The sequence below is a fragment of the Pan troglodytes genome, chromosome 12, assembly GCF_028858775.2.
Source record: "Pan troglodytes isolate AG18354 chromosome 12, NHGRI_mPanTro3-v2.0_pri, whole genome shotgun sequence".
Taxonomy (NCBI): Eukaryota; Metazoa; Chordata; class Mammalia; order Primates; family Hominidae; genus Pan; species Pan troglodytes.
In genome coordinates, this window is record NC_072410.2 from 48,655,425 (window position 1) to 48,681,730 (window position 26,306).

Sequence of the window (26,306 nt, forward strand, 5' to 3'; positions counted from 1 at the left end):
GGAGAATGAGAACTCAGATGCCTGCCAGCAACCGTCTCCGCCCATAAGCCCTGCTGCCCTGGCACACACCCACATGTCCTGAAGTGCTGCTACTCACCTCAGTATCTCAGAGGGGAGCAAACTAGAGCTCAGAGGGGAGCCTCTGATTCTCTGAGGGATGCAAACTAGAGGAGAAACCCAGTGCTTCCCCTCTACCAAGCTCACTTCCACGCAGATAACAAGTCCTGCTGTACTTGCGTCCCCATAGCCTCCTATCAGGCTGGCTGTGGCTGCTGCAGATACCCTTCTGACTGACAATTAAGCAGAGGCCCCAGTTCCAGTGTGATGCAGGAGGGTGCGTGGAAGAGCAGGGGCCCCCATGAGGACAGTGCCATTGTGACTCCAAGCGGGCACCCTCCCCCCACACACCTGGGTCCGACGTAATGCCCGCCAGCTCCAGGGCCTCCTGCTTGATCTTCTCCGGAGTGCTCAGCTTCTCCTTCTGAATCTTCTTCTTCTCGGCTGCTGCCTTTCTAGCTTCCAGCTGCCGCTGGCGGCAGGACTTGGCAGGCTCGGGCAGGCGTCGGACCTCGCGGGGGAAGGCGGTGAGCACCTGGATGGCTCCGCTGCCCACCTTTGCATTCTGGTTCTCCTCGCTACCAAACTCATCCGTGTTGGCCATCTTGTACAGGGGGAGAACATGCAGCTGCTCATCCTCGGGAATCTTGCCCACGCAGCGATTGTCTTCCTTGGTCAGGGTGCAGACCTGCCCCAAGCAGTGGGGGAGAGAGGACATGGGGTTGGGGGACCGAGTGCTGGGAGAGAGGGGTCTGAGCACCCAAAACACATGACCTCATCTTTCCCCACACAATCCCAATACCAGCCACTACTACTTCCAAGAGTTTGTGGAAAGCACATTGATCTTGGTTCACGGGGCAACAGTATCACCAGCATTTACAGTCCACTCATCAACTTTCAAGGCACGTTATCTCCTATGATCCTAAGAAGGCTGAGAGGAGATGAGATACCTGGCAAGGGGCCTGGCCAGGACCTGGAGGCTTGCTCTGCCCTCTGGCATAGCACTGACGCCATGGCACCACATTGCCCAGTGAAGCTCAGACCGTCTACAATTATCTTCCTTGTTCTAAACACTCAGCCCCCTTTTGCTCTTAAAATACATTTCCTTTTGGGAGGCCAAGGCGGGCGGATCACCTGAGGTCAGGAGGTCGAGACTAGCCTGACCAATATGATGAAACCCTGTCTCTACCAAAAATATAAAAATTAGCCTGGCGTGGTAGCATGCGCCTGTAATCCCAGCTACTTGGGAGGCTGAGACAGGAGAATTGCTTGAACCCAGAGATGGAGGTTGCAGTGAGCCAAGATCATGCCACTACACTCCAGCCTGGGCAACAAGAGTGAAACTCCGTCTCAAAAAAAAAAAAAAAAAAAAAAAAAGTTTCCTTTTTATTATAAACTCTATGTGCTGATTATAGAAAATTTAGGCAAGCAAAAAGGAAACAAAATCTCCCATCCCACCACCCAGAAGTAATCACTTTAAATATCACGGTCACCTAATTGTGTACATACACAAGTACACAATTACTTTTTGCTAATTAAAGGGGGTATTATGCATATGGTCACATAATAGCTTCATTTTTTTTCTTAACATAGTATAAATATTTTCCTGTGCATTAAATATTCTCCCCCAATATGATTAGAGCTGTGTAATATTATTCTACTTTATCAATGTGTTAATCTCATTATCAAATATTTCAACTTGTTTCCAATTTTTTTATACCATAAACAATACTTTTTGAAATACCCTTTTAGCTAAATTTTGTAAGATTCTTAATTCCTTAGAATGAATGTTAAGTAGAACTGCCACATACTGCCAGACTACCCTCAAAAATGATTCGGTTTTTCACTCATATCAGCAGAATGTGTTTCAACTTTCCTATATTTTTTCCATTAATTTCTTTAAAAACTTTTTGCTCACTGTTAAAATCGATCTCGTTGTTGGTGTACATTTCTCACAAGATTTGCTTTTTTATTCAAGTTTACTCTCTACTCTTGTGTTGACTATATTTTCTTATTTTCTATATTTTTGATGCTCTGGCATTTGGGGTCTTGATCCCAGAGAGGCTGCCCCTCCCAGGGCTACTTAATTCTCAGAGATAGCAAATGGCTCCCTGCGAGTGTGCCTCTGATATATGAACCAGCAAATCCAGAGCTCACACCCCCCCGCCATCTCCTTTATCAAACTCACACACCAAACCAATATTTCCCTGGGCTTAATAGAGGGCCGTGCACGAGGAACCACCCCATAGCTCAGAGCCTGCTAAAATATTCAAACTGTTCAATCCTAAACTTCCCCAGTGTAGCTACCGTGCATCACCCATTCTTCCCTGCAAAACCCCACTAAAGACTCTGGGCCATGCTCCCCACTCTTCCTCTTCTGCCTCCTGACTGGCCCGGTGCTCCCCTGAGTAGCCCCAGAGCATGACCTGCCCTCCTGTTTCTAGGATCTGAGTATAAAGTTCTTTCCTGACAATGATCCAGGTCTGCATGTCTTACCATATCCGATTAAAATAAATCCTTGGCCCATTTTAACACAATTCTCTCACTGTCTTCCTTCTTTTGCGAGTTTTATGACTTTTGCCCACTACTATATATGACTTGTCATTTTTTAAATCATGAAGTCATCTTTGCATACTAAGGTTATAATTTCTTTATCACGTTACAAATATTGTAGCAGTTGGAGCTCTGTGAATTATTAGTCATTGTTAGTGTTTAGATGACTACCCAGACATCTGAATGTATGCGTGTGTGTGTGTGTGTGTGTGTGTGTGTGTGTGTGCATGTATGGCTATATAAAACTACAAATCGGATTACATTATATATACATGCTATTCTGTGACCTGCTTTTCTTTTTCTTTTTTTTTCTTCTTTTTCTTTTTGAGATAAGGTCTTACTCTATTGCCCAGGCTGCAGTGCAGTGGTGTGACACGGCTCACTGCAGTCTCAACTTCCTGGGCTCAAGTGATCCTCCCATCTCAGCCTCCTGAGTAGCTGGGACTACAAGCATGCACAACCACGCCCAGCAAATTTTTGGTATTTTTTGTAGAGACGGGGTTTTGCTGTATTCCTCAGGCTGGTCTCAAACTCCTGGGGTCAAGTGAGCCTCCCACCTCAGCCTCCCAAAGTGCTGGCATTACAGGTGTGAGCCACCGTGCCCAGCCTGACCTGCTTTTCTTTCTTTCTTTCTTTCTTTTTTTGAGACAGAGTTTTGCTCTTATTGCACAGGCTGGAGTGCAGTGGCGCCATCTCGGCTCATTGCAACCTCTGCCTCCCGGGTTCAAGCGATTCTCCTGCCTCAGCCTCCCCAGTAGCTGGGATTACAGGCGCCTGCCACCATGCTTAGCTAATTTTTTGTATTTTTAGAAGAAACGGGGTTTCACTATGTTGACCAGGCTGGTCACAAACTCCTGACCTCAGGTGATCCACCCATCTCGGCCTCCCAAAGTGCTGGGATTACAGGCGTGAGCCACTGCGCCCGGCCTGACCTGCTTTTCTTAACTCAAGGATAACTCAAGGTATCCAGTTTGTATTGGCCTTTCAATTGTTATTATGGTGTTTTATTATGCTGAACAGAAAACTTATATTTTTATGGCACTAACTTTATTAACCCTTTCACTTAGAGGCACTCTGAGTTTGGTGTCATGCCCTACCCAGCTTGTTTCTTCCCAGACTATGTGTGGGTCTACGACTTCCTCTGCTCTGACCAGCCTCCTGTGTACTTTCTGGGTTGGACTGGCCAGCCCCAGCCCTGCTTCCTACCAGTCTGTCAGACTAACGCTATGAACAACAGACCAAAGGGAAAATCCAAAAGATAAGATGTGGCAGAAGCTGTATTTCCTACAAGAGATACTTTACAAATATCAAAAGGTAAGGGTAGCCTGATTAAAAAAATAAGTAAAGTACATAAATAGGATAGTCGCAAAGATGAAATTCAAATGTGTAAGAAGAAATAGGAAAAAATGTTCAACCTCTCTAGTAATAAACACAAATTAAAATAAGATCATATGTTTCCCACTCAGGCAGCAGGCAAAGATGAAAGAGACTGACAAAATCCAGTGTTGCCAAGTAAGTAGGAGAATTAGTGCCCCAAGCCTGTAAAAGTAAACATCAATGCAATCTCAAGCAGGTTACTGCGCCACTGCACAAATACGTGAGAAGAATGGCCTCTCCCTGTGGTTTACAGAAAGGAAATGTCTGAAAGCACTTACTGTCCATTGATAGGGGACTGGTTAAATAAATGATGGCAGAGCCATACACACAGCCTCGGAAAATGAAGTCCACTGACATAGAAAGCTTAAGAAAAGCAGGTCATAGAACAGCATGTATATATAATGTGACCCCATTTGGGTAAAATTTCATAAAGCCATTCGTGCACACATACACATTTGGGTGTCTGAATGGATGGTCATCAAACTGCTAACTGGTTATCTCTGAGATTTCAGGCAACCTTTTTAATATTATTTAAATTTTTAAAAAATGAGTCTTGTTTAGGAAAAAACAATACTTTTCATTTTGGAAGAAAATACTCCTTTTTTCAACCCCAAACTCTAGAAGCTCTGCGATCCAGATCACCTCATGGTGCTCTTGCTCTCGCCCACCTTCCAGGGCCCCCCGGGCTCCTTCGTCTCTCTAACACTGTGGGCATGCCCTTTCTGTGTATTTCACCTAGAAATCCTCACAACAGAGTGCCAGCAGGAGCTGCCCCTTCTTGCTTCTCAGTCTTGGATGCAGTGATAGAAAACAAGTGGAGAAATGAAATCCCGAGGTGGGTCCATCAATCCCCAGGGGGCATAAGCTACACTCGGAATCTGGGAGCCCTCTTTCCAGGCAGATGTGCGGGTGCCCTTGCCTCGTCCTCAGCCCCTGGAAGCCCTGTCTGCCCAGAACCTGGCTAAAAGGCAGAGCAGACAGCCAGCATCATCCCTTCAAGGAAGCCCCTAACCAAGTCCAAACCCCCTCTCTTCTCCATCTGCACTCACTCCCCTGCTGATGGCGTCGGCCTCACAGCTCTAACTATAAACCACGTGCTCTCCAGACCCTCCTTGCCCCCTGCCTACTCCACATCTCCACCTGCACGTCTAGCAGGCATCTTGAAACAGGACTCTTGATTTCTTACTCCTAAATTCAGCCTTCCCCTGTTACTTACATCTCGGTCCATGTTACCAACACTCACCCAGATGCTGAAGCAAAAAGCCTTGGAGTGCTCCTCAAGTCCTGCTCACATAACAATCCAGCCCATCTGCAAATCCTCTTGGCAGTCCCTTCCACATCATCCAAAATCTGTCCCATCAGCACCTCCCCCCACTCCTGCCCAAGCCGTGTCCCCTCTGGCCTGGATGGCTGCCCCAGCCTCCTCCTTCGCCTCCTTCCTCTTATTCCCTCCCGTTCACCTCACTCTGCCCCCACCATCACACACCTCATTCTCTAACTGCAGCAGCAGGAGTGCGTCTAACTTTACAATGCAAACTTACTGCTGCCCAGCTGAGAAGCCCTCAACAGCTTCCCATCACACTTAGAGCAAACCACGCAACCCTCCCCTGGCCCTCAAGGCTCCATGTGAGCTGGTCCCTGCAGGCCTCTCCAATCCCACTCTCCCTGCCCCTTGCAGTAAGTTACTCCCTTCCTGTTGTTCCCTGAACACACACCCAGCCTGCTCCCCGCTCGGAGCCTGCACACATGCTGGTCCCTCTGCCTGGAGCACTCTACCCCCAGATAGTGGCTCTCTCACTCTCTTGCGCCATTCACATCTCAACTTAAACATCCCCTCCTCAGAGCAGCCTCTCATCTAAAACAGCATCTCCTGTTGCTTTATCCCTCACCCTACTTCATTTTTCCCTCTTGGCCTTCATTGCTACAGGACATTCCCACACATACTTGGGCAGGAACTTTGTCCGTTTCATCCTGCAGCATGCAGAGCAGTGCCTGGGCACAGCTGGTACTCAATACACATTTGTCCAAAGAATGAATCAAGGGTTTGTTTGCATTTAAATCCAAGTGTCCACAGAGACCGGGGCCCACGCTTTAGATAACTGGGCACTCCAGGTGCTTGAGGGGCTACATCCTGCAGCATCCCCCTAAGACACAGACACAAAGCCAGCCTTGTCTGTTCAAGGGTTTTCTGGTGAGGTTTTCTCTGGGAGGTGGGCGAGGGCAGGCCGTCTTGCAGGGAACCTTCCAGAGTTCTGAGGATCCTGTCTCCAGGTCCCTCCCTACCCTCAGCCTGCCTTTCTGAAAAGACCACGGTGGACTCCCTCCCACAGTTGCCCCACAGGTGGGGCTATGACAGGGCACAGGCTTACCACGGTGCACCCATTGTAGAGGTTATGCTGGTCCTTGTGGGCGTGGGCACAGAAGTCCATGCAGGCCGTGACCCCCGCGAAGGGCCGTCCTTCCTTCAGCCCCAGACGGCAGTCAATCGCTATTTCCTCGTTGGTCACCTGTGTAGACAGCCAAGGAGAGGTGCTCACATGACCTGAGGTGAGTGGCCCCGATTCTGCACCTGGGGAGGCCAGGTCTTGGAAGGAGGGATGTTAAGGATGATAGTCACCTTGCCCTTCGACTGCAGGAGGGAGGTTTTCTGGCTGAGAGGCCCCAGCTACAAAAAAGTTACTTTCAGTCTCCTGTAGGAATTACTTCCTTCTGGGTTATCCCAAGTCCCCTTGCCTTGTCTAGGAGATACAAGGGTGACAGGTGAGAGAAACTCGGGCCTCACCAGTGGATACCAGACCAGAGGAGGTGGATGGGTTACCAGGGGAAGGGAGAAGACCAGGATAGAAGAGGGACGGTGTGGGATGCAGGTAGCCTGGTGTAAAAAAGGGGTTTTTATCAAAGAACTACATCATATCGCTTTACTTCTAGACTAGGCTCTTCCCATAAGAGAGTAAAAGAGCCCACTCTCCCACTTCCCACCTTCAGAGCCTGAGCAGAGATGTGGACGGTGACATGTGGGCAGCAAAAGGCCCAGGGCCCGTTACCTGGTTCTGATAGGCCTGAGGGGCCAGTCGCTTGTACAGGGGAGCGACTTCGGTGGCCAGGTCCTGGAAACTCTTCCGGAGCACTTCTTCCTGCAGAGAGAGGGGCAGTCACACATCCAGAGCAGCCCCGCCTGGCAGACCCTGCACCCTGGAAGTGGATTGGCATTCCTGAAGCATCGTGGGGGAGGCTGGGAGGGAGGTGTTATCAGGTGTCTTTCTGGCCTTTCCTTCAGGAGGGCTGTGGTGCTGTGTCCACTTCACAGCTGGGGACACTGAGGCTCCCAGGAAAAGCTGTGGAAGCCACGGCCTGAAGGTCTAGTCATCCTGACTGCTAAACTACTGCTCCTTCAGGCTCCCGCCCAGTTCAGCCCAGAACATATCAGACGCTTCTTGCTTTCGAGTGCTGAACACCGTAGGTCAGAGGTGCGGCACAGTGGGACTGAAAAAGCCAAGAGCAACAACTGTGGATCTTTCCTCCCAGGCTACAGACAGGAAGAGAAAGGCAGGCAGGATCCATGCTAGAAATTCCACAGCCAGGCCAGCCCAGCCCAGCCCAGCCCAGCCCAGCCCAGCCCAGCCCAGCTCAGAGCCTGTCATAAGCCAGGAATACAGACAGACTTCAAAGCTCCAGCTGCTAGACTCGTACTACGTAATGTTATTCACAAACCACATGTAGCTACAGAAATACAGATGAATTCTAATTTTTTTTTTTCTTTGAGACAGAGGCTCACTCTGTCACCCAGGCTGGGGTGCAGTGGCATGATCTTGGCTCACTGCAACCTCCATCTCCTGGGTTCAAGCAATTCTCCTGCCTCAGCCTCCCGAGTAGCTGGTATTAGAGGTGCCCACAGCCGGCTAATTTCTTTTATATTTTTAGTAGAGATGGGGTTTTGCCGTGTTGGCCAGGCTGGTCTCAAACTCCTGACCTCAGGTGATCCAACCACCTTGGCCTCCCAAAGTGCTAGGATTACAGGCGTGAGCCACAATGCCCGGCCTGAATTCTAATAAAAATTAAAGCAATTCAGTCCCTCGGTTGCACTAGTCCCATTTTAAATACTCAGCAGCTACACGTGGCTCCTGTATGGACAGCAGAGAATGTTTCCACCATCACAGAAAGTACTGTGGGACAGCACTGCTCTACGTGAAGCAGCAGCCCCTGGTGACATGTGGCAGAGAGTTCCAGGTATCCACAGCCTCTGTCTGGCCCTCCGAAAACAAGCAGGGCTTGAAGGGCTCCTAGGACACCACGAGCACAGGCACAAAGGGTTTATGAAGAAGAAAGCAGGAAGAGAGGAAAGAGAAAAAGAACCAAGCACACAGAATGAGAAATGGAAGGTGGAGACCCACAGCTCAGCTGTACATCCAGTGAGGTCGCCAGGGCTGCCAGCCACTCTTGACCAGGCCAGCCTGGGCCAGTGATGCCAGGCCACCTCCCTGCCTGATGTCCAGATGCTGCCACCAGCACAGCAGGGGGTGAGGCTTGTGAGCTCTAGGGACACACAGGCCTGAGTTTCAAACCTGCCTTCACCATGAACTAGCCACATGGGCTTAAGGAAGCCATCTGCCTCATCTGTAAAGTGAGGGGTAACAGTGCCTAGATCACTGGGGTGGAGGGGTCGTGAAATCATCTGAGAAACCTATGAGGGGCTTGGCAAAGTGCTTAGCACATTGTAAGAGCACAGGAAGTGGCGGTTGGTAGAACAGGGAAAGAATTTGAGAGAAATTAAGCCAATGTCTTTCCATTCCTAGTAGTTCTTAGGTCCTGGTAGCCCCAGGGCTCCATTCATTGAAGCAACCACATCTGCTGCTTGTAGGGGAGGGTGAATCTTACCGTAAATAAAAATCTAATAACAAATTAGACTATTTGCATACAGGTCTATTAGACTATTTAAGTCTAAAAGCCAGGTCTGGGGTAAACAAAGAGTTCTGAATTTGAAAATGCTTCCTTTTTCTTATGAGGACCCAAGCTTGGCAGTCAGAGCACAGAAGGTGACATAGGCTTTGGTGTAGAGAGGGTGTCCCTGCGCCACGGGAAGTGGGAAGCCCTTCTGGTACTAGGAGCTTGGAGAGATTTGGAAGGTTGCGACTTGAGTTCACATATTTGGATATTTGTCTGTATCCTAGCAAAGGAAGCCAGCACTCCACCCGCTCAGGAGCCCAGGCAGGAGGAAGGTAAAATGGCAGACAACCTGGATAGGCTTGTGCCTTCCTTGCATTTGGAGCTGAGTGGAGACCGCCTCTCAGGAGGGCCTTTGCCATGCAGGCATCAGAGGACAAACAACAGAGGGGAGGCGGCCTGAGCAGATGCTCCGGCCCCCACAGCCTGAGGGCGCCTTCCCCTGCTGTCTTGGGGCTGGGGGAGGCCCTGCAGAGCAGGGGTCTGGGTAAGGAGCCTGCAGAGAGAAGGTGCCGTGCCTAGCGGTCATACTGTATGGACACCAGTCCAGAGCCCAGGGACCAGGCCAGGCCCCCAGCATGGAGACTGCAAGGGCCCGGATGACTGCCCAGAGACGTCTGTCCGGCAGCCAGGCAGGGTGGGAGATACCTTGGGAAGTACAGCAAAGGCCCAGAGGATGGCCCACATGCGGGAGACCGCCTTTCCTGCTAAACCTCACACCTAGAAAGGTGTCCTGGGAAGATGGGGGGGAGAAATGACCTCTGAGAGGGCCAAATTCTGACAAGCGATTTGAATATGTGTCTTCGATATTTGGAGTATTTACCTAAAAGAGATGGTTTACATTGGAAGAGCCTGGGGCACCCGTAACTGCTAAGTCTAATTTTTCACACTTGGTGCCCTCCACACACCCCTTATTTCACAGCAAGATAAGGTCAGCTTTTAAAAAAACGAAAACAAGTTCCACTTCCTGCGCATCTGAGTCATGGCGTGCCAGTCCTACCTCCCGCTGGACCATGAAGGACGCCAGGCGAGAAAGGATGGGAGGCAGGGTCCCCGCCCAGCTCTGCTTACCTCTTTGGGATTGTCCCCTGCGAGGCGGAACTTGCGAGGTGTCTTGCTCCGAGCATACTTGCAGCCGTTGAAGTACATGCTCCAGGAACAACCAAAGGAGAAGGAGGCACCACAGGTGTTGGGGTCTTTGCCTTGGCAAGCGCAGGTCCGGCTGCAACACACAGCACAGGTCAGGGATACAGATGCAATATCCCTTCGTTCTGGAGTATTCCTCCTCCCTCAAGGGGTGGCCCTGCTGAGCCCTGGCACCCACCAGCCTCCCAGTGACTGAGACTCATCCTTCCCCACCCCCAACCCCTTTCTCAAGTTTCCTTGAGTAGGAAGCCAGATCTAAGCAGCCTCTGCTGCCTGCGCCACTGCGAGCCTGCAGGTCTAACACTGAGTCTGTTGCTGGGAGTAGCACATGGGTTTACGGAAGTAAGGGGGAAGAATATGGTAAAAACCCATTAACGTTTATACTTTCCCTTAACTCTAATATCTTAACCAGCTCCAGCACAGGCCATATGAACAGGGAAATGATGTGAGCCCCAGGGTTTGAACGTGCCTATTTCCTATAGCCCAGATGCTAACAGGCCTTTCAACAAAGTATACTCAGATGAAAATTAACGCTTAATACAATCTGGAAACAACCCAAGTGCCCCTAACTGGGGAATGGATAAGCAAACTGTGATAGATCCACACAGTGGATTACGACTCATTGATAAAAAGGAACGAGCTACTGACACACACGTCAACACAGATGAACACTGAAAACACTATGTTCAATGGAAGAAGCCAGACTCAGAAAGCTACACCCTGTATGATCCCATTTACGTGACATTCTCACAGAGGCAAACCTACAGGAACAGGAAACAAGACCGGTGACTGCCCAGGGCTAGGAGAGGGCTTGCTTATAAAGGGCATGCATGGGGCACTTCGGGGGGAAGATGGAACTGTTCTATGTCTTTTTTTTTTTTTTTTTTTTTTTTTGAGACGGAATCCTGTTCTGTTGCTCAGGCTGGAGTGCAATGGCACGATCTTGGCTCACTGCAACCTCTGCCTCCTGGGTGAAAGTGATTCTCATGCCTCAGCTTCCTTAGTAGCTGGGATTATAGGCATGTGTCACCACACCTGGCTAATTTTTATATTTTTAGTAAAGACAGGGTTTCGCCATGATGGCCAGGCTCATCTCGAATTCCTGGCCTCAGGCGATCCACCCGCCTTGGCCTCCCAAAGTGCTGCGACCACAGGCATGAGCCACCATGCCCAGCCCTGTTGCATATCTTAATTGTGGTGGTGGTAGGTACGTGACTGTAAACATTTGTCAAAACTATATACCTAAGAGGATGAATTTTATTGTAAATAAATATACCTTCATTTTTAAAAATGGGAAAAACTCTGATAAGGGCAGGGTTTTTTTGTTTTTGTTTTTGAGACAGAGTCTCACTGTTGCCCAGGCTGGAGTGCAGTGGTGCAATCTCAGCTCACTGCAACTTCCACCCCCCGAGTTCAAGCGATTCTTCTGTCTCAGCCTCCCGAGTAGCTGGGACTACAGGTGTGTGCCACCACGCCTGACTAATTTTTTTATTTTTAGTAGAGATGGGATTTCACCGTATTGGCCAGGCTGGTCTCAAACTCCTGACCTTATGATCCACCCACTTCGGCCTCCCAAAGTGCTGGGATTATAGGCATGGACCACGCCTGGCCAAGGGCAGGTTTTGTAAATATCTTCGATACCTTCTATTTATGGGGCACATGTACTTCACACTCGCTAATATCATTAGTGCCAGTGTTATCGACCTGGGGTTTAACGGTGAAGTCAAACTAGTAGACCCTCCGGAGCCAGAGCTAGAACCCAGCTCAAGCAAGATCTGTGGATATGCCTTCCTCAACCACAGTCCTAACTGTGCAGGACAAACAGTGCCGCAGAGAGGGCCCCTAGGAGCCTTCCCCAGGGTTGCCTGCAGTCTCCTGTATTTGCTGCCCAGGACCCTATAGGTGGGCCCTGGCCCTGCAGCCCTCTGCTACATACTCATCGTTGAGGCCGCATCTCCGGCTGGTGGGGTTCCCATACTTCCGGAGGGTGTCGGTGAGCTCCTGGTAGAGGGTGTCTCCGAGGCTACGGGGAATGCCCTCCCAGGCCAGGATGAGGATGACGATCACAGCGTTCTGGCAGTGGTGGCCTGCCCGGTGCCGCACCAGGCAGAGTAGCTTCTCCTCCAGCGTGTGCCTGCGGATCACCTGCAGGGACGCAGGGTGTGAGGGGCAGGAGCCAGGTACCCATGCTCCTCTGCATGGTGCCACCCCTCCCTTTGTCACACAGACCCAGGGTGCAGGTCTTAACGGCAGGGTTCTAGGGATGTCATGCCCTGAAGACAGCAACCTTACAAGCTAAGAGACCATTATTAGGGAACAAATAGGGAACATTATTAGGAACAAATGTTTTGTTAGGGAACAAAAACATAAAAGTTATTTTGAGAGTGAAATAAAAAATAATTACCACAAAATCTAAGTTGCTGATGACTTACATAGGCTTAGGAGTAAAAATACACAGATAAAAATTGTAAGCCAAAATACAGTCAGATTTTTATGTTATCCTAAAACATTTGCAGAGAAAATGCTGCCTACCTGTGTGTTTTTAGTTAACATGCAAGGGGCTTGGCACTGTGGAAAACAGTCTGGCAATGCCTCCAAAAGCTAAACATAGGATTACCATATGATCCAGCAATTCCATGCCTAGGAATACACTCGAGGGACTGAGAGCAGGACTCAGGCAGATCCCTGAATACCCACGTTCACTGCAGCACTATTCACAACAGCCAAAAGGTGGAAGCACCCCCAGGGTCCATCGGTTGATGAACAGGTAAGTACGACGTGGTATAGACAGACAACCAAGTATTACTCAGCCTTAAAGAGAAACAAAATTCTGATCCATGTTACAACATGGATGAACCCCAAAAACATGCTACGTGAAATAAGCCAGACACAAAAGGACACATAGTACATGATTCCACTGACATGAGACACCCAGAACAGTTCCATTCAGAGAGACAGAAAGTAGATTAGAGCTTACGAGGGCCTGGGAAAGGGGAGAATGGAGAATTATTGTTAATGGGTGCAGAGTTTCAGTACAGGATGTTGAAAAAGTTCTGGAAATAGACTAGGTTGATGCTTGTACAACAACGTGAATGTACTTAATGCCACCAACCTGTACACTGAAAAATGGTTAAAATGTTAGATTTTATTTCTACACAAACTTTTTTTTTTTTTTTTTTAGAGTCAGGGTCTTACTCTGTTGCCCAGGCTGGAGTACAGTGGCATGATCATAGCTCACTGCAGCTTCAAACTCCTGGGCTTAAGCGATCCTCCCACTTCAGCCTTCTTGAGTACCTGGGACTACAGACACACGCCACCATGCCTGGCTAACTTTTTAAAATTTTTTAAGAGACAGGGTCTCACTATGTTGTCCAGGCTGGTCTTGAACTGCTGGGGCTCACGTGATCCTCCTGCCTCAGCCTTCCAAAGTGCTGGGATTACAGACATGAGCCACTGCACCCAGCCTGTTTATACACTGTTACCACAATTTTAAAAATGTACTACACCAAAAACCATTGAATTATATGCTTCAAATGTGTGAACTGTATGGTACGAGAATTGTATCTCAATAAAGCTACTTTTTTTTTTTTTTAAGCGAGAGCCCTGGCCATCGACTGCTCTGCTGCTCAGGATCCAGGTCTGAGGTCTGGGTTCTCATTAATTCCTAAACACTGTCCTGGTTTATAAAAAGATGTCAGGGCCAAGAGGCCTGGGAGCTGGGGAAGGAGGTGGCTGAAAATTGCCAGAGAATGCCAGATAATTCCATGACCAGATAAGATGTGAGGGCCTGTGGGCAGGGGAAGGATGAGGGTAGACTGGGAAGGGCTCCGAGTGTCACGCCCAGGGGCAGGGCCTTGAGGCAGGAACTCCACGCAGGATGGTGAGCAGGGGGCTTACATAAAGAGTTTCATGCTTTAGAAAGGGGGGGGCAGAAAATCGGGAGAAGGGCAAGACGGGGAGACCAGCTGGAACACCATTGACATAATGCAAGCAAAATGAATAAAGTCCTAACTATGGCAGGGGGTAAGAAAACAGGAGAAGAATGGATTCCTGAGGCTGAGGGACAAGGAAAAACCCTGAGTGACTTCCACACTTTGTGGCTCAGGAGACTGAGTGGGCATGGGTGTGGTTTACTGGCAAGTTAACTGGGAGCATCCTGAGGCTGAGGTACCTTAGAGCAGGGGTCTCTGACCCCCAGGGTGCGGACCTGTACTGGGTCTGTGGCCTGTTATGAACTGGGCTGCACGGCAGGAGGTGAGCAGCAGGCGAGCGGGCGTTACCGCCTGAGCTCCACCTCCTGTCAGATCAGCAGCAGCTTTAGATTCTCATAGGAGCACGAACCCTATTGTGAACTGCGCATGTGAGAGACCTAGGTTGTGCACTCCTTTTGAGAATCTAATGCCTGAATGGTCTTCCACGAAACCAGTCCCTGGTGCCAAAAAGTTAGGGACCACTGCCTTAGAGCACCTGAGTGGTCTCTAAGGATACCCCCCAGAGTGGGTCTGGAGGTCAGGAGATGCTGGGTTGCAGACAGACCTGGTCACGAGTGGGTCGTGCTGGGAGACCCTGAAAGGGGTAGCCAGGCAGGCAATACAAATGAGGAAGGTGGGCCGGATGCAAGACTAGTGGGTGGTGTGGACCGTGGCAAAGTGAAAAGCATCTGCCCCATCAACAGGGGGAGGCCAGGCCTTATTGCCATCAACTACCGCCTGGGGGAAATTCCAGCCCAGTGAGGCTAATTCTTCCAATTTTGAAGAAAAAAACGGAAATCCAGATTTTACATAAAATCCCTCTCCAAAAACATGAGTGCTCCAATTTTCTTTTTTTTTTTTTGCTGTGGAAAAATATACGAACAATTTACCATTTTAATCATTTCAAAGTACACAGTTTAGTGGCATTAGGTATGTTCATATTGCTGTGCAACCATCACAACCACCCATCTCTAAAATTTTTTCATCTTGCACAACAAACTCTGTTCGTTAAGGAACTCTCCATTCTCCCCTCCTGAAACCACTGTTCTACTTTCTGCCTCTGTTTCTCTTTTTTTTTTTGAGACCGAGTCTTGCTCTGTTGCACAGGCTGGAGTGCAGTGGCATGATCTCAGCTCACTAAAACCTCTGCCTCCTGGGCTCAGGCAATTCTCCCCACTGTCGCCAGAGTAGCTGGGACTACAGGTGCATGCTACCACGCCTGGCTAATTTTTTGTATTTTTAGTAGAAACAGGGTCTCACTGGGCTGGGTGCGTTAGCTCATGCCTGTAATCCCAGCACTTTGGGAGGCCGAGGCAGGTGGATCACGAGGTCAGGAGATCGAGACCATCCTGGCTAACACAGTGAAACCCCATGTCTACTAAAAAATACAAAAAATTAGCTGGGCGTGGTGGTGGGCACCTGTAGTCTCAGCTACTTGGGAGGCTGAGGCAGGAGAATGGCGTGAACCCAGGAGGCGGAGCTTGCAGTGAGCCAAGATCGCACCACTGCACTCTAGCCTGGGCGACAGAGCGAGACTCCATCTCAAAAAAAAAAAAAAAGAGAGACATGGTCTTACCAGGCTGGTCTTGAACTCCTGATCTCAGGTGAGCTGCCCACTTGGTCTCCCTAAGTGCTGGGATTACAGGCGTGAGCCACTGCGCCCAGCCTACTTTCTGCGTCTGAATTTAACTGTTCTAGGTACCTCATATAAGTGGAATCATACAGTATTTATCCTTTTATGACTTGCTTATTTCACTTAATGTAATGTCCTAACCATTGTTGTAGCATGTGCCGGGATTTCCTTCAGACTTTGAAAGGATACTTTGCAATGCTGAACAAAACACATCTCTGGCCATGAATTCCTGCTCTGAGGCACGGCAAGAACGGTGCTTCCCCACTAAAGCATCAATTGTATTATTCTTTTGATATGTGTATTTTGGCTATCAGTAACACCTGAACACGGTATTAAATCAGATACTGAGTTAGAACTCTCTACATGATTGCCTGGCTTCCTGCAGATTAGGCTGAGTGCATCACGGGCATCGACGCACATCTGTGGACACTGATAAGGCCATGGTCTCTGTGACTAGGGTTTGCGAGGCACTATGGTCAACTTCTGCTCCTGGCCAGGGGGAATGCAGCCAATCACACACTGTGTGAGGCATTCAGAGCACACAAGTCACCCAACCAGTCATGGCCGTGACTGAGGCCATGCCATTCTGGTTTCCCAAATGGCAAACACGCAATGTCATTAGACACAAGCAGACAGCTATCTGTGGCCCATCCTCACAGGCCCCTGGGTGCACTAAAAAAACTAAGAAAACAGCACAGAGGAGTTCCCTACCCACACTCCTATGAAGGAGCCTGGCAGGATGAAACACAAAATGTCAAAGTCAAAGGCTGACAGAGGCACAAACACATCCATACCTGAGCAGAGCAAGAGAGATGGCTCCAACTCAGCCACAGGATCCTCAACAGCTCATCCAGCTTCTAGGCAGAATTCCCTGAGCACCAGACCAAGAGTAACATAACCCCCAGCAGAACCCCAACCCTGTCTTCCCACAGCTCCCACCACGGTACTTGGTTCTAACACCTGTAGCTTCCTAAGTCTGTTTTACTGTGTCCCTAATGAGCCTACAAGTACCTGCCTTCTGATCTCTGTGACCTTTACACACCAGTACGGGCAGCATCTCTGGAGTTCTTTCCCAGAGCCCATCTTGCTGCCAGGTGTTGCCTTTGGCATGCCTCTGTTGTTCTGAGCCTTCAGAGTGCAACCAGGGCACGCCTGGAATCTTCCGTATTTTGTACAGGCCACCTTAAAATCACAGATGATCAGAGGGCTCTCTGGGCTGATCCACTGCTTCCTAGGTCATCCTCTCAACACACATTTGCTGGGCACCCATGATGTACCTTGACTGTGTCCCCAAATCCTGGCCAGTCAAGTGCAGAACATGTGAGGTACACCGCTTTAAGCTGAAGGTATGGCTGGGGGCTAGGGAGAGGCTGAAACACAGGCACAAATCCTGGTTGGAAAACAAAAGCCAGGCTCTGGACACTGGACCAGGCGGGGTGGGGACATGCACAGGAGACACTAGATGCCTGCACTCACCCGTGGCCACAGAACCGGCTCTGGGCTCCTGACGCTACACTGCCACCAAGAATAATCCATCCTTCTAAGCATCTGTGGGTCACTTTCCCTGCAGGGCAGGGAGAAGGAGCACCCAACTCCTCTTCAACTTCCAAAGGAGGTGGAACTCTTTAAACCAAGCCCTCTTACCAAAAAACATAGGGTATTTGGCAGCTGTGTAGCCAAAAGAAAACCCCAGAAATCCACCACACTAAAGGAGATGGCCAGAAAAAATAAAGCCCTCAGCACTGCCGTTTTCTTGCCACTACAATAGTTCTGTGATTGACCACCCATTTGCTCCTCCCATAAAAAAAAGTATTTCCTCTCCTTTTCTCTTCACTCATGGGAAGTCCCACCCTCTGCAAACACTATCAGCACCTTCTATGCTCACCCACCAGGGCTCAGTGACACCCACGAGTTGTTCCCTCCTTGAATGTAACCTCCAGTTCACTGCGCCCCATGCGTCCTGCTCTGGGCATCCGTCCACAGACCCCAGAGCAATGGCATACTGAGGACAAAGTTCCTGCCCCTCCATCCTCCTGCCTTCCTCTTCCAGCCCCAGGAACTGGCCCCAGTCTGCAGGCAAGTGTGCTCTTCCCAGCCCTCAGTGGGGCCACACGAGCCCTGGCCAGGACTTATCGCTTTACCACTGTATCCGGGGTCTAGAAATGCATCTTCTTTAAGCCACCCACAGGACCAGCTATTCTTTAAGGGGCCAACTGTCTTGAAGCTGGAAAAGTCTCCAACTCTACCTATGCTCCAAGATCTTCATTTTTATGTCCAAGACTTTGGAATTCCTCAATGACTGCATGAATTAGCAGGAGAAAGGGGCAGCTGTCACTCTACGGCTGACGTCTTTTCTCTGATGGGTTCTCTGGGGAGGTAACACCCCACCATGATAAGCCACATCAGACTTCTCACTGCAATGACCACCTCTCAAGAGGGTAGGGGCAGCCTGCTTCTTCATACTTATGAATACACTAAGTGATTCCAGATTCTCTGGTTGTATATAATTCTGCAATGCTGACTAAAAATTGCTAAAAATAGTAAACTTGGTAGTTCAAGTTCAGACACCTTTTATTTTCACCAAACACAAAGACACAAAGGCACAGGGTGTATACCAGGTAAAAACAGGCACATACGTCCTACACATGTTGTAGCATATGTCAGAATTTCCTACAACATGCACAGATGGACATATGCTGACAGGGGTTATCTTACCCGCCTCCCTCACAGTCAGCCACGGATCTGTCCACCCAGCCTCTCTGCCTTTGCCCACATGATTCTCCTCACTGGGAATGCTTCCTCCCTCTCCTCAGCCTGACTAGTAACGGGCCAGTATTCATGGCCCCTGGCACGCTCACCTCGGGAAACCTAGCTTGAGCATTCCTCCTCCTCTGAACCACAGCATCAAGTCTGCCTCTCAACGACCCCAGTCTCCACGACTTTATTTCATATGTCTCTAGAGCACAAACAGCTTGAACATAGGGACCGAGCCCTCGTCTTCCACCCATACCCACTGCCCAGCACAGCGCGAGGCTGAGCTTGCAGGCACCCGAGGAACCTGGCTGCTCCTCCTCAGCACTTCTTCTGCAGAGGCAGATGCTCTGCTATTTAAAGATCTCCCTGTGGACTGGGAGGGCAAGGTCAGAAGGACTCTGTTTGGTGACTTGGGGTCTGAGTCACTGATGTTCTCCCTGTGAAGATGTCTAGGTTGCCTGGTAGGAAACTGCTTAGAAGCAAGGCAGAGGCAAGACTGGCCCACAGTGCTGCCCGGAGCCCTGGCCTCTTCCCTCAGGTTGGATCTCAGCATGCTAGCCTTCAGGTTTGTCTCTGGCTTCCAGGCAGCAGACAAAAGCACTGGCAGCTCCAGGGCACATGGAAGGGGACAAGGAGTCTGACAGTCCACAGTGGAGCCCATCAATGGGTCATGACAGCATCCCCAGTTTCCCTTCCTACCCCTCCGGCCCTGAGCCATGGGGACAGGATGAGCCGAGTGTGAAGACTAACACAGTTCCAAGGCTGACCCAAGACTCGGGGACTGGCATTTAAACAAGATGAGGACAAACAGCTGAGGCTGGGGGAAATGATCCTAACCCTGAGGCAGATTCCAGCTCTAAGGCTCCCCTGGACAGTCAACATGTTGTCTCCTACACACCCACCTGGCCCCCGCCCCCGCCCTCGCCTGCTCAGCTACATGCAGCAAGGGGAACCAGGCACAGCCGTGGCCATGCAGCAAGGGGAACCAGGCACAGCTGTGGCTCTTGAGTGGGCTCAACACTCACCCACTTTGCAATGGGGCAACCGCGGGAGCTCTTTCCCTCCTTCCCCGTGTAGATGACCTTCTCGATCCGGATGGCTTTCCCCTTCTCTCCATACCTGAAGAGGGAGACAGAAGCCACCATTAGCACAGCAGAACCCCAAAGGAGAACAACTTTTGGTCAGAAGACAGCCTCAGTGTGCTTTTGTTTGAGTTTCTGGTTACCGTCGGGGGCAACAGAGAAGAAAGAGAAAGGTTTAAATATTATTTGGTACCTAAAGGCTCTGGAGAGACAGCGGCCACTTCCAGGCTTCCAGGTTCACCTGCCCCTTCTCTGCTCCTGCCCATCGGGCCCCCTCTGATCCAAGGCAGAAAGACAGCCGAGCAGAATGTCCCTGATCGTTACCTCCGAACTCCAGAAGGGAACTGAAACCAAAGGCTAAACATGGGCATTTGTATCCAGCCCTGTTAGCTGAGTCACCCTGAGAGTTAGCTATTTATAAATATAACAAATAAAATAAATGGGGGAACCCTTATTATTCTCTTTGAATAATCCCTAGATGACATTTGACCATGATGATGACAAACAGCTGAGGTTGGGGAGAAGTGGCTCTACTAAGCCCAAACGCCAGCTCTGAGGTTCCCCTGGACAGTAAACACATCTGGTTCCTGCACACGTCACCTGCCCTGGTTCCCCCACACACTCAGGGCTTCAGAACCCCAGCTCTCTAGGACTGTCTAATCAACCACACTATATTCAGAGATGGTGCAACTATGGCCCCAGGAGTTGAACTGACTTATCCAAGGCCACACAACTACAAAGAGGCAGCAGTGGTCTAAGCACAGCCCTGGACATCAGACAGACTTGGGTGTGAGTGCCAGCCCTGCCACTGTCTTGCTATATAACTGTGGCCAAATTACTAAACTTCTCTAAGCCTCAGTTTTCTCATCTGTAAAATGGAGATTAAAATGATCCCCACCTCCTGGGCTTGGTAAAGATCAAACAATAGTCCACAGGGAGTATATTATTTAAAGTGCTTTGAAGTTCCTGGCATGAGGGAAGAGTCCAATAAACAGTAATTATTTTTAATAATGTAAAAGCCATCTTACAGAATCTTCTTATTTTTAACAGTTTTTTAGTTTCAGGTGCAATGTCATATCACCTGCAGATAATGGTCATTTGCCACCTATTCCTTTCTATTCTTTATAGCTCTAGCCATAAAGAAAGCACCTAAGATGGCCAGGGGCTTTCTTCTTTTTTTTTTCTTTCTTTTTGAGACGGAGTCTCACTCTGTCGCCCAGGCTGGAATGCAGTGGTGCAATCTCGGCTCATTGCAACCTCCGCTTCCCGGGTTCAAGTAATTCTCTGCCTCAGCCTCCCGAGTAGCTGGGATTACAGGTGCCTGCCACCACGCCCAGCTAATTTTTGTATTTTTAGTAAGGACGGGGTTTCACCATGTTGGCCAGGCTGGTCTTGAACTCCTGACCTCATGATCCACCCGCCTCGGCCTCCCGAAGTGCTGGGATTACAGGTGTGAGCCACGCATGCCAGGTCTGGCCAAGTTTCTGAAGGGCTTGCGGGCATCTCTGCTTCTTCCCGACTTTACTGAAAATGTTTCTAACAATTCATCACTGAGCATGAAACTGGCTAACTTTGGGAAAGCGACAGATTTCCTTACTTTGAAGGGTGCTACTAAGAGTCTCCTGTCCTAAGGATTTTTAATCAAGAATTATTTTTATAAAATATATTTTTAACACATAAGGAGACAGATGATTGAATGTTTTTTATTTGAGCAATTAACACAGCATACTATAACCTTGTATTTCTGTAATAAATTCAATTTGATCATGGCATGTTATTTTAATATACTATTTCATAGAGCATGAATGTTATCATAGCTTCTACAGTTCAGAATACACATATTCTTTATCTTACCCACTCCACTTCTAGGAATCTCCACCCCAGAAATAACCGTACAAATGCACCAAGCTTTAGGAACAAGATAATTCACTGTCTCATCAACAACAGAAAAATGAAACAACTTATATGTCTAACATGAGACTGGTTAAATACATTATAATAAATTTCACAAAAAATATCAATTTTCATGCAATGAAAAACCATGTCCCATCAAAAATGATTAGGTAGAATTGTATGTACTGACATGGAAAGAAATTAAGTGGGGGGGGCGGGGAAGCAAGCTACAGACAGTGGGTATAATGGACCACATTTGGTTTAAAACTTCTCTATATACATATTAATACATTTATCTCTGTATATATACAAATATCTTTGTAAATCCTTAGAAAATATTGAAAAATAAGCATTGAACTTTAGAGCTTTATTCGTTCTTTAGACTTTTAAAGCCTTTGTTTCATTTTTGTAATTGAAAAAGAGAACAGTTTATAATTTTTTTTAATTAATGAATTAATTTTTTAAAACAAGCTCTTGTCAGGCCACAAAAATTTTTTTAAAATGCTGATCTAAGGTTCCTCTGAGTTCCATGTTCTCTATTTCACTCAAGATCTTAGCAAAAGGATGAAAAGTGTTTCTGATAATTACAACATTAAAATTCTAAGGCTCTGTTCTCTTATAGAAAGCGTTTGGAGACAGGACTCAGGGGTTTATATAGCATGGTCTGGATGACGAGGAAAAGATTACATAATGCTGCTTTTGTCTGGTTCCTGGACAACTTTCATTTCAACAAGCATTTATCAGGAAGCCACCCATAAGGGCAGGGCCTGGGCCCCTGGTGTGTCGTGGAGATCCCTGTTGGGAGAACAGCCTGAGGTGACCACACTCCTCTCGCTGAGACGGAAGCACTATCGCATTCCTCGCAGGAGGGTGAGCTGAGGACACTGCCACCACTTTCCAACCAGGACCTTCCCCACCATCCCGCCCCTGTGAGAAACATGTCCTGCAGTGAACCTCGCATTAGACAAATAAAAGGGCCAAGCACTGTCTGATCAGCTAGACTTAAAAAAACAAAAACAAAAACAAAAACAGAACTGACTGTCTCTTTGTGTTTAAAGACAGCCAATCAACTCTCACTTTAGCTCTTTCTTCTCTTCTTAAGTGCCTTACTTTTTGGCCTATCATGAAGAGGCCCTTCTAGTATTCAGATTAACTATTAGACCCTCAACTAAGTCTGCATAGATAGCCTGAAATCTTATTCTAAAGGATAACTAATCATACAAGCCAATCATCTTATTCTAAAGGATAACTGGCTCTCCAAGGGTGGTCCCAGGGCCAGCAGCATCAGCATCCCCTAGAAATTTGGTAGGAATGGAACATAGATTCTCAGGTCCCATTCCAGACCTGCTGGGTCAGAAACTCAGGTGGGGCCCAGTCATCTGTGCTTTAACAAACCCTCTAGAGACTCTGAGGCCCACTGAAGTCTGACAACCACTGCTCTGAGGCTTTGCCTTTTCAGGATTGTCTCTGTCACACAGTAATGAGACCAGTTCCCCCAAATCTCAGAGAACCTGCTAGTGCAGTGTTGGTTCTTTGTTCCTAGAACAAGCATTTAATGAACTCCTAGGCTGCAGAGAATCTCCTTCCCAGACAGAACACACAAGGCTCTGTGCTGTGCACCGGTCTCAGATACGAGTTTGACAACTGACTCCAATTATCTATGAAGATAAGGACCTAGGTACCCACAAAGTATGACACTCATAAATAAGTTGGGACATTTTAGGATTTGCTTTCAACCTTCCCCTCCTTTCTCCAAAATCTTTACTGGAAAAGCTAAGAGAACCAGGTTTCCCTGATTTCAGTTTACTTCCCCTCCCTGCCTTCAGCCAACTCCTGACAGCAGAGCAGTCCTGAAGAGAAAGGGTTGAGGAAGAGTCTAGGAAAAGAGACAGCCTAGACCTACCATTCACAAACTAGACCCCTACCCAGGGGATTTGCATCAATCACTCATTACTCCCCTTGTTCCAGAAAGGATCTTATGAAGATATCTATAAGATAAAACTAACAGGTGATGAAATCAGAGTAAAGGGCAAAAAAAAAAAAGGTATGCTGCTACACAAAATACAATCAGTGGGGTTTCGTGTGTATTTTTGAGAGACAAGCCTGGAATATCTTGTTATATGAGAAATCCAAAAAAGGCTTGTTAGGATCATGTCAAAAACAAAACAAAATAAAATAGACAAAAAAAAAAAAAAACCCACAAAAAACCCAGAGGAATGAACCTGAATAGGTTCTATGGGCCAAAGATGAGAAATTACCTTCCTCCTGATGGGGTACACAAATCTGACTCCAAGTTTACTAGCAGGCAACGTAAAGATGGAACTGCAATCTGTTACATGATTTGCAAGGTCCTTAAGATAAAAATAAACCAGTTGCTAAGGAAAAACACAAGTATTCCTGGTCTTGAGAGGAATTCCTCCCTTGGATCAGTTTCTGAAGAGTCTACAGCTGGCTGTTATTTTTAAAGAATCAGGGGGTAAAAAAAAAAAAAGACATATTTCAACCTTATCTTACCAAATTTCAAAGATCTCTTGATCCTTGTTTCAAAATACTTTTCTATAATGAAAAGTTGTTTAAGAGAGCTGTCTGGAAATCTTATAAAATTGTTACCCCAAAATACCCCAGAACAAAAAACCTGCCCCAGATCAAACTTGTTCATTTGACTCCCCCGCAGCAAATGATAGTGTCAGGATTCCTTACAAAAATCACCAGCCCAGAAGCTGCCTGGTCTAATCTGCAAACTACAACACACAGGCATGTGAGCACATGCAGGCAAGCACGACAACACTGCACACAGCTTCAAATCTGTCTCATGCTCATGGACTCAGAAGTGCCCTCATACCAGGCTGGAATTTACAGACTGGTGAATATAAATGTTCCCAGATGGTCTAGGAAATTAAGAGTGATGACTGCAGATCACTGTCCTCCATGTATCTTACCTTTTATTTATTCAGAGAAGCTGTTATAGTCATTCAGCTCAAAATCATGTTTCCTGCTACACAGACAAGAGTATCTGGCTCCTTGCCAGGCACGGTGGCTCACACCTGTAATTCCAGCACTTTGGGAGGCCAACGTGGGCAGATCACCTGTGGTCAGGAGTTCGAGACCAGCCTGGCCAACATGGTGAAACCCCGTCTCTACTAAAAATACAAAAATCAGCCTGGAGTGGTGGCACGTACCTGTAGTCTCAGGTACTCGGGAGACTGAGACAGGAAAATTGCTTGAACCTGGGAGGCAGAGGTTGCAGTGAGCCAAGACCACACCACTGCACTCCAGACTGGAGGACAGAGCAGATTCCGTCTCAAAAAAAAAAAAAAAAAAGTATTTGGCTCTCATGGTCAGACAAAATGGGGTTCCCAAATTTGCGACAACTCTAAGCCACGCAGCTTTCCACTTATCTGTATGTATATGTATGGGCAAGCATATGCTTATGTCTACATCATCTTAGCTTTTATTATTAAAATACTAATGCAGCCGGGCGCAGTGGCTCACGCCTGTAATCCCAGCACTTTGGGAGGCCGAGGCGGGCGGATCACAAGGTCAGGAGATCGAGACCATCCTGGCTAACACGGTGAAACCCCATCTCTACTAAAAATACAAAAAATTAGCCAGGCGTGGTGGCAGGCGCCTGTAGTCCCAGCTACTTGGGAGTCTGAGGCAGGAGAATGGCGTGAACCTGGAGGCGGAGCTTGCAGTGAGCTGAGATTGTGCCACTGTACTCCAGCCTGGGTGACAGCACGACTCCGTCTCAAAAAAAAACCAAAAAAAAAAACCAAAAAAAAAAACTAATGCTTGTTCTAAAAAATGCAATCAGTGCATTTGTCTGTGAGGTAGTTAATGACTATCTACCTTTTCCATAGTACTCATGACAAGCACTAAGTGTTTCCACACATCAATTCATCAATTCAGTTTATCCTCGGGACACTCCTACAGTGTGTTTTTATCATCATCTCTATTTTGCAGATAAGAAAACTTGAGTCACAGAAGAGCAGAACAACTTGCTAGGGACTCAGCAGTGAGTGGCAGGGCCAGGACTGGGCCTCAGTCTGGCTCAAGTCCCTGCTCTCAGCCCCTGAGCCATAGACTCGAACTTAGAGTGTTTACTACCTGCCGTGGACACGCACATGGGTTTCCAAGTCTCCATCTGCATGAACTGCTCAAAAACCACAACTAGTAAACAGAAACCCTAGAGTCCTGAATTTGAATTGGGAGTGTCAATATAAACTCATGATGTATATAATCACTAAGCAGTAACAAAAATGAAAAATCCAGATTCAACATAGCTCTTTCTACATAAGCAGCCTAAAAACAATGAACAACCCCCGTGTAGTCATGAGTGCCCCTAGTAGACAGAGTCTGTTTTCTAAATACCTTTTCCTCCAATAAAAGGAACCAGGACTTCTTGGATAAACGTACAATGTGAACCCAGGATATCTTGTCATATGAGAAATCCAGAAAGCTGTGAAACACTCCTACGATCCTGTCCAAAGGATTTAGGGGACAACCTGAGTAGGTTTCCACTGGCCAGGAGTGAGACATTATATTCCTCTTAGGGGAGGTAAAAAATTCCACCTATGAGGTAGTTTTGGAAAAAAAGGAAAAATAACCTGATCTCAATCAGGGCTTTCGGTCTAACTACCAATTTATAGGACATAGAGGCATGTTAAACACTTTTAATGATACCACAATACCACGGGAAAGCTATCAGCAAAATTCAGATGTAGGAAACTAACTCTACAGGACATAGAGCCATATAACCATAAAAACATTTCAAGACAGAGAGAAGCAGGGGGACATGAATTGGGCAGACCTACAGAATGAAAGAAACCCAGAAACAATGGAAGTGAGGATCCCACAGTAAACCTTCCCTAAGCCCGTTATCAGGGTTTCCTTTCTGTA

At 47.9% G+C, this 26,306-nt stretch overlaps 1 protein-coding gene across 4 annotated transcripts in view; it reads right to left on the reverse strand.

The window, feature by feature from the left end:
* The window catches only part of TET3 (tet methylcytosine dioxygenase 3), a 120,995-nt gene that overhangs the window by 8,152 nt on the left and 86,537 nt on the right, over positions 1-26,306 (reverse strand). For all 4 annotated transcript variants that reach the window (XM_016948809.4, XM_063789711.1, XM_016948810.4 and 1 more), the window contains 6 exons: positions 19,458-19,551; positions 12,011-12,219; positions 10,000-10,150; positions 7,032-7,121; positions 6,357-6,494; positions 409-745 (listed from right to left, as the gene is read on the reverse strand). In XM_016948809.4, coding sequence (XP_016804298.3) covers positions 409-745; positions 6,357-6,494; positions 7,032-7,121; positions 10,000-10,150; positions 12,011-12,219; positions 19,458-19,551 — 1,019 coding nt within the window. The remainder of the gene's footprint in view (positions 1-408; positions 746-6,356; positions 6,495-7,031; positions 7,122-9,999; positions 10,151-12,010; positions 12,220-19,457; positions 19,552-26,306) is intronic.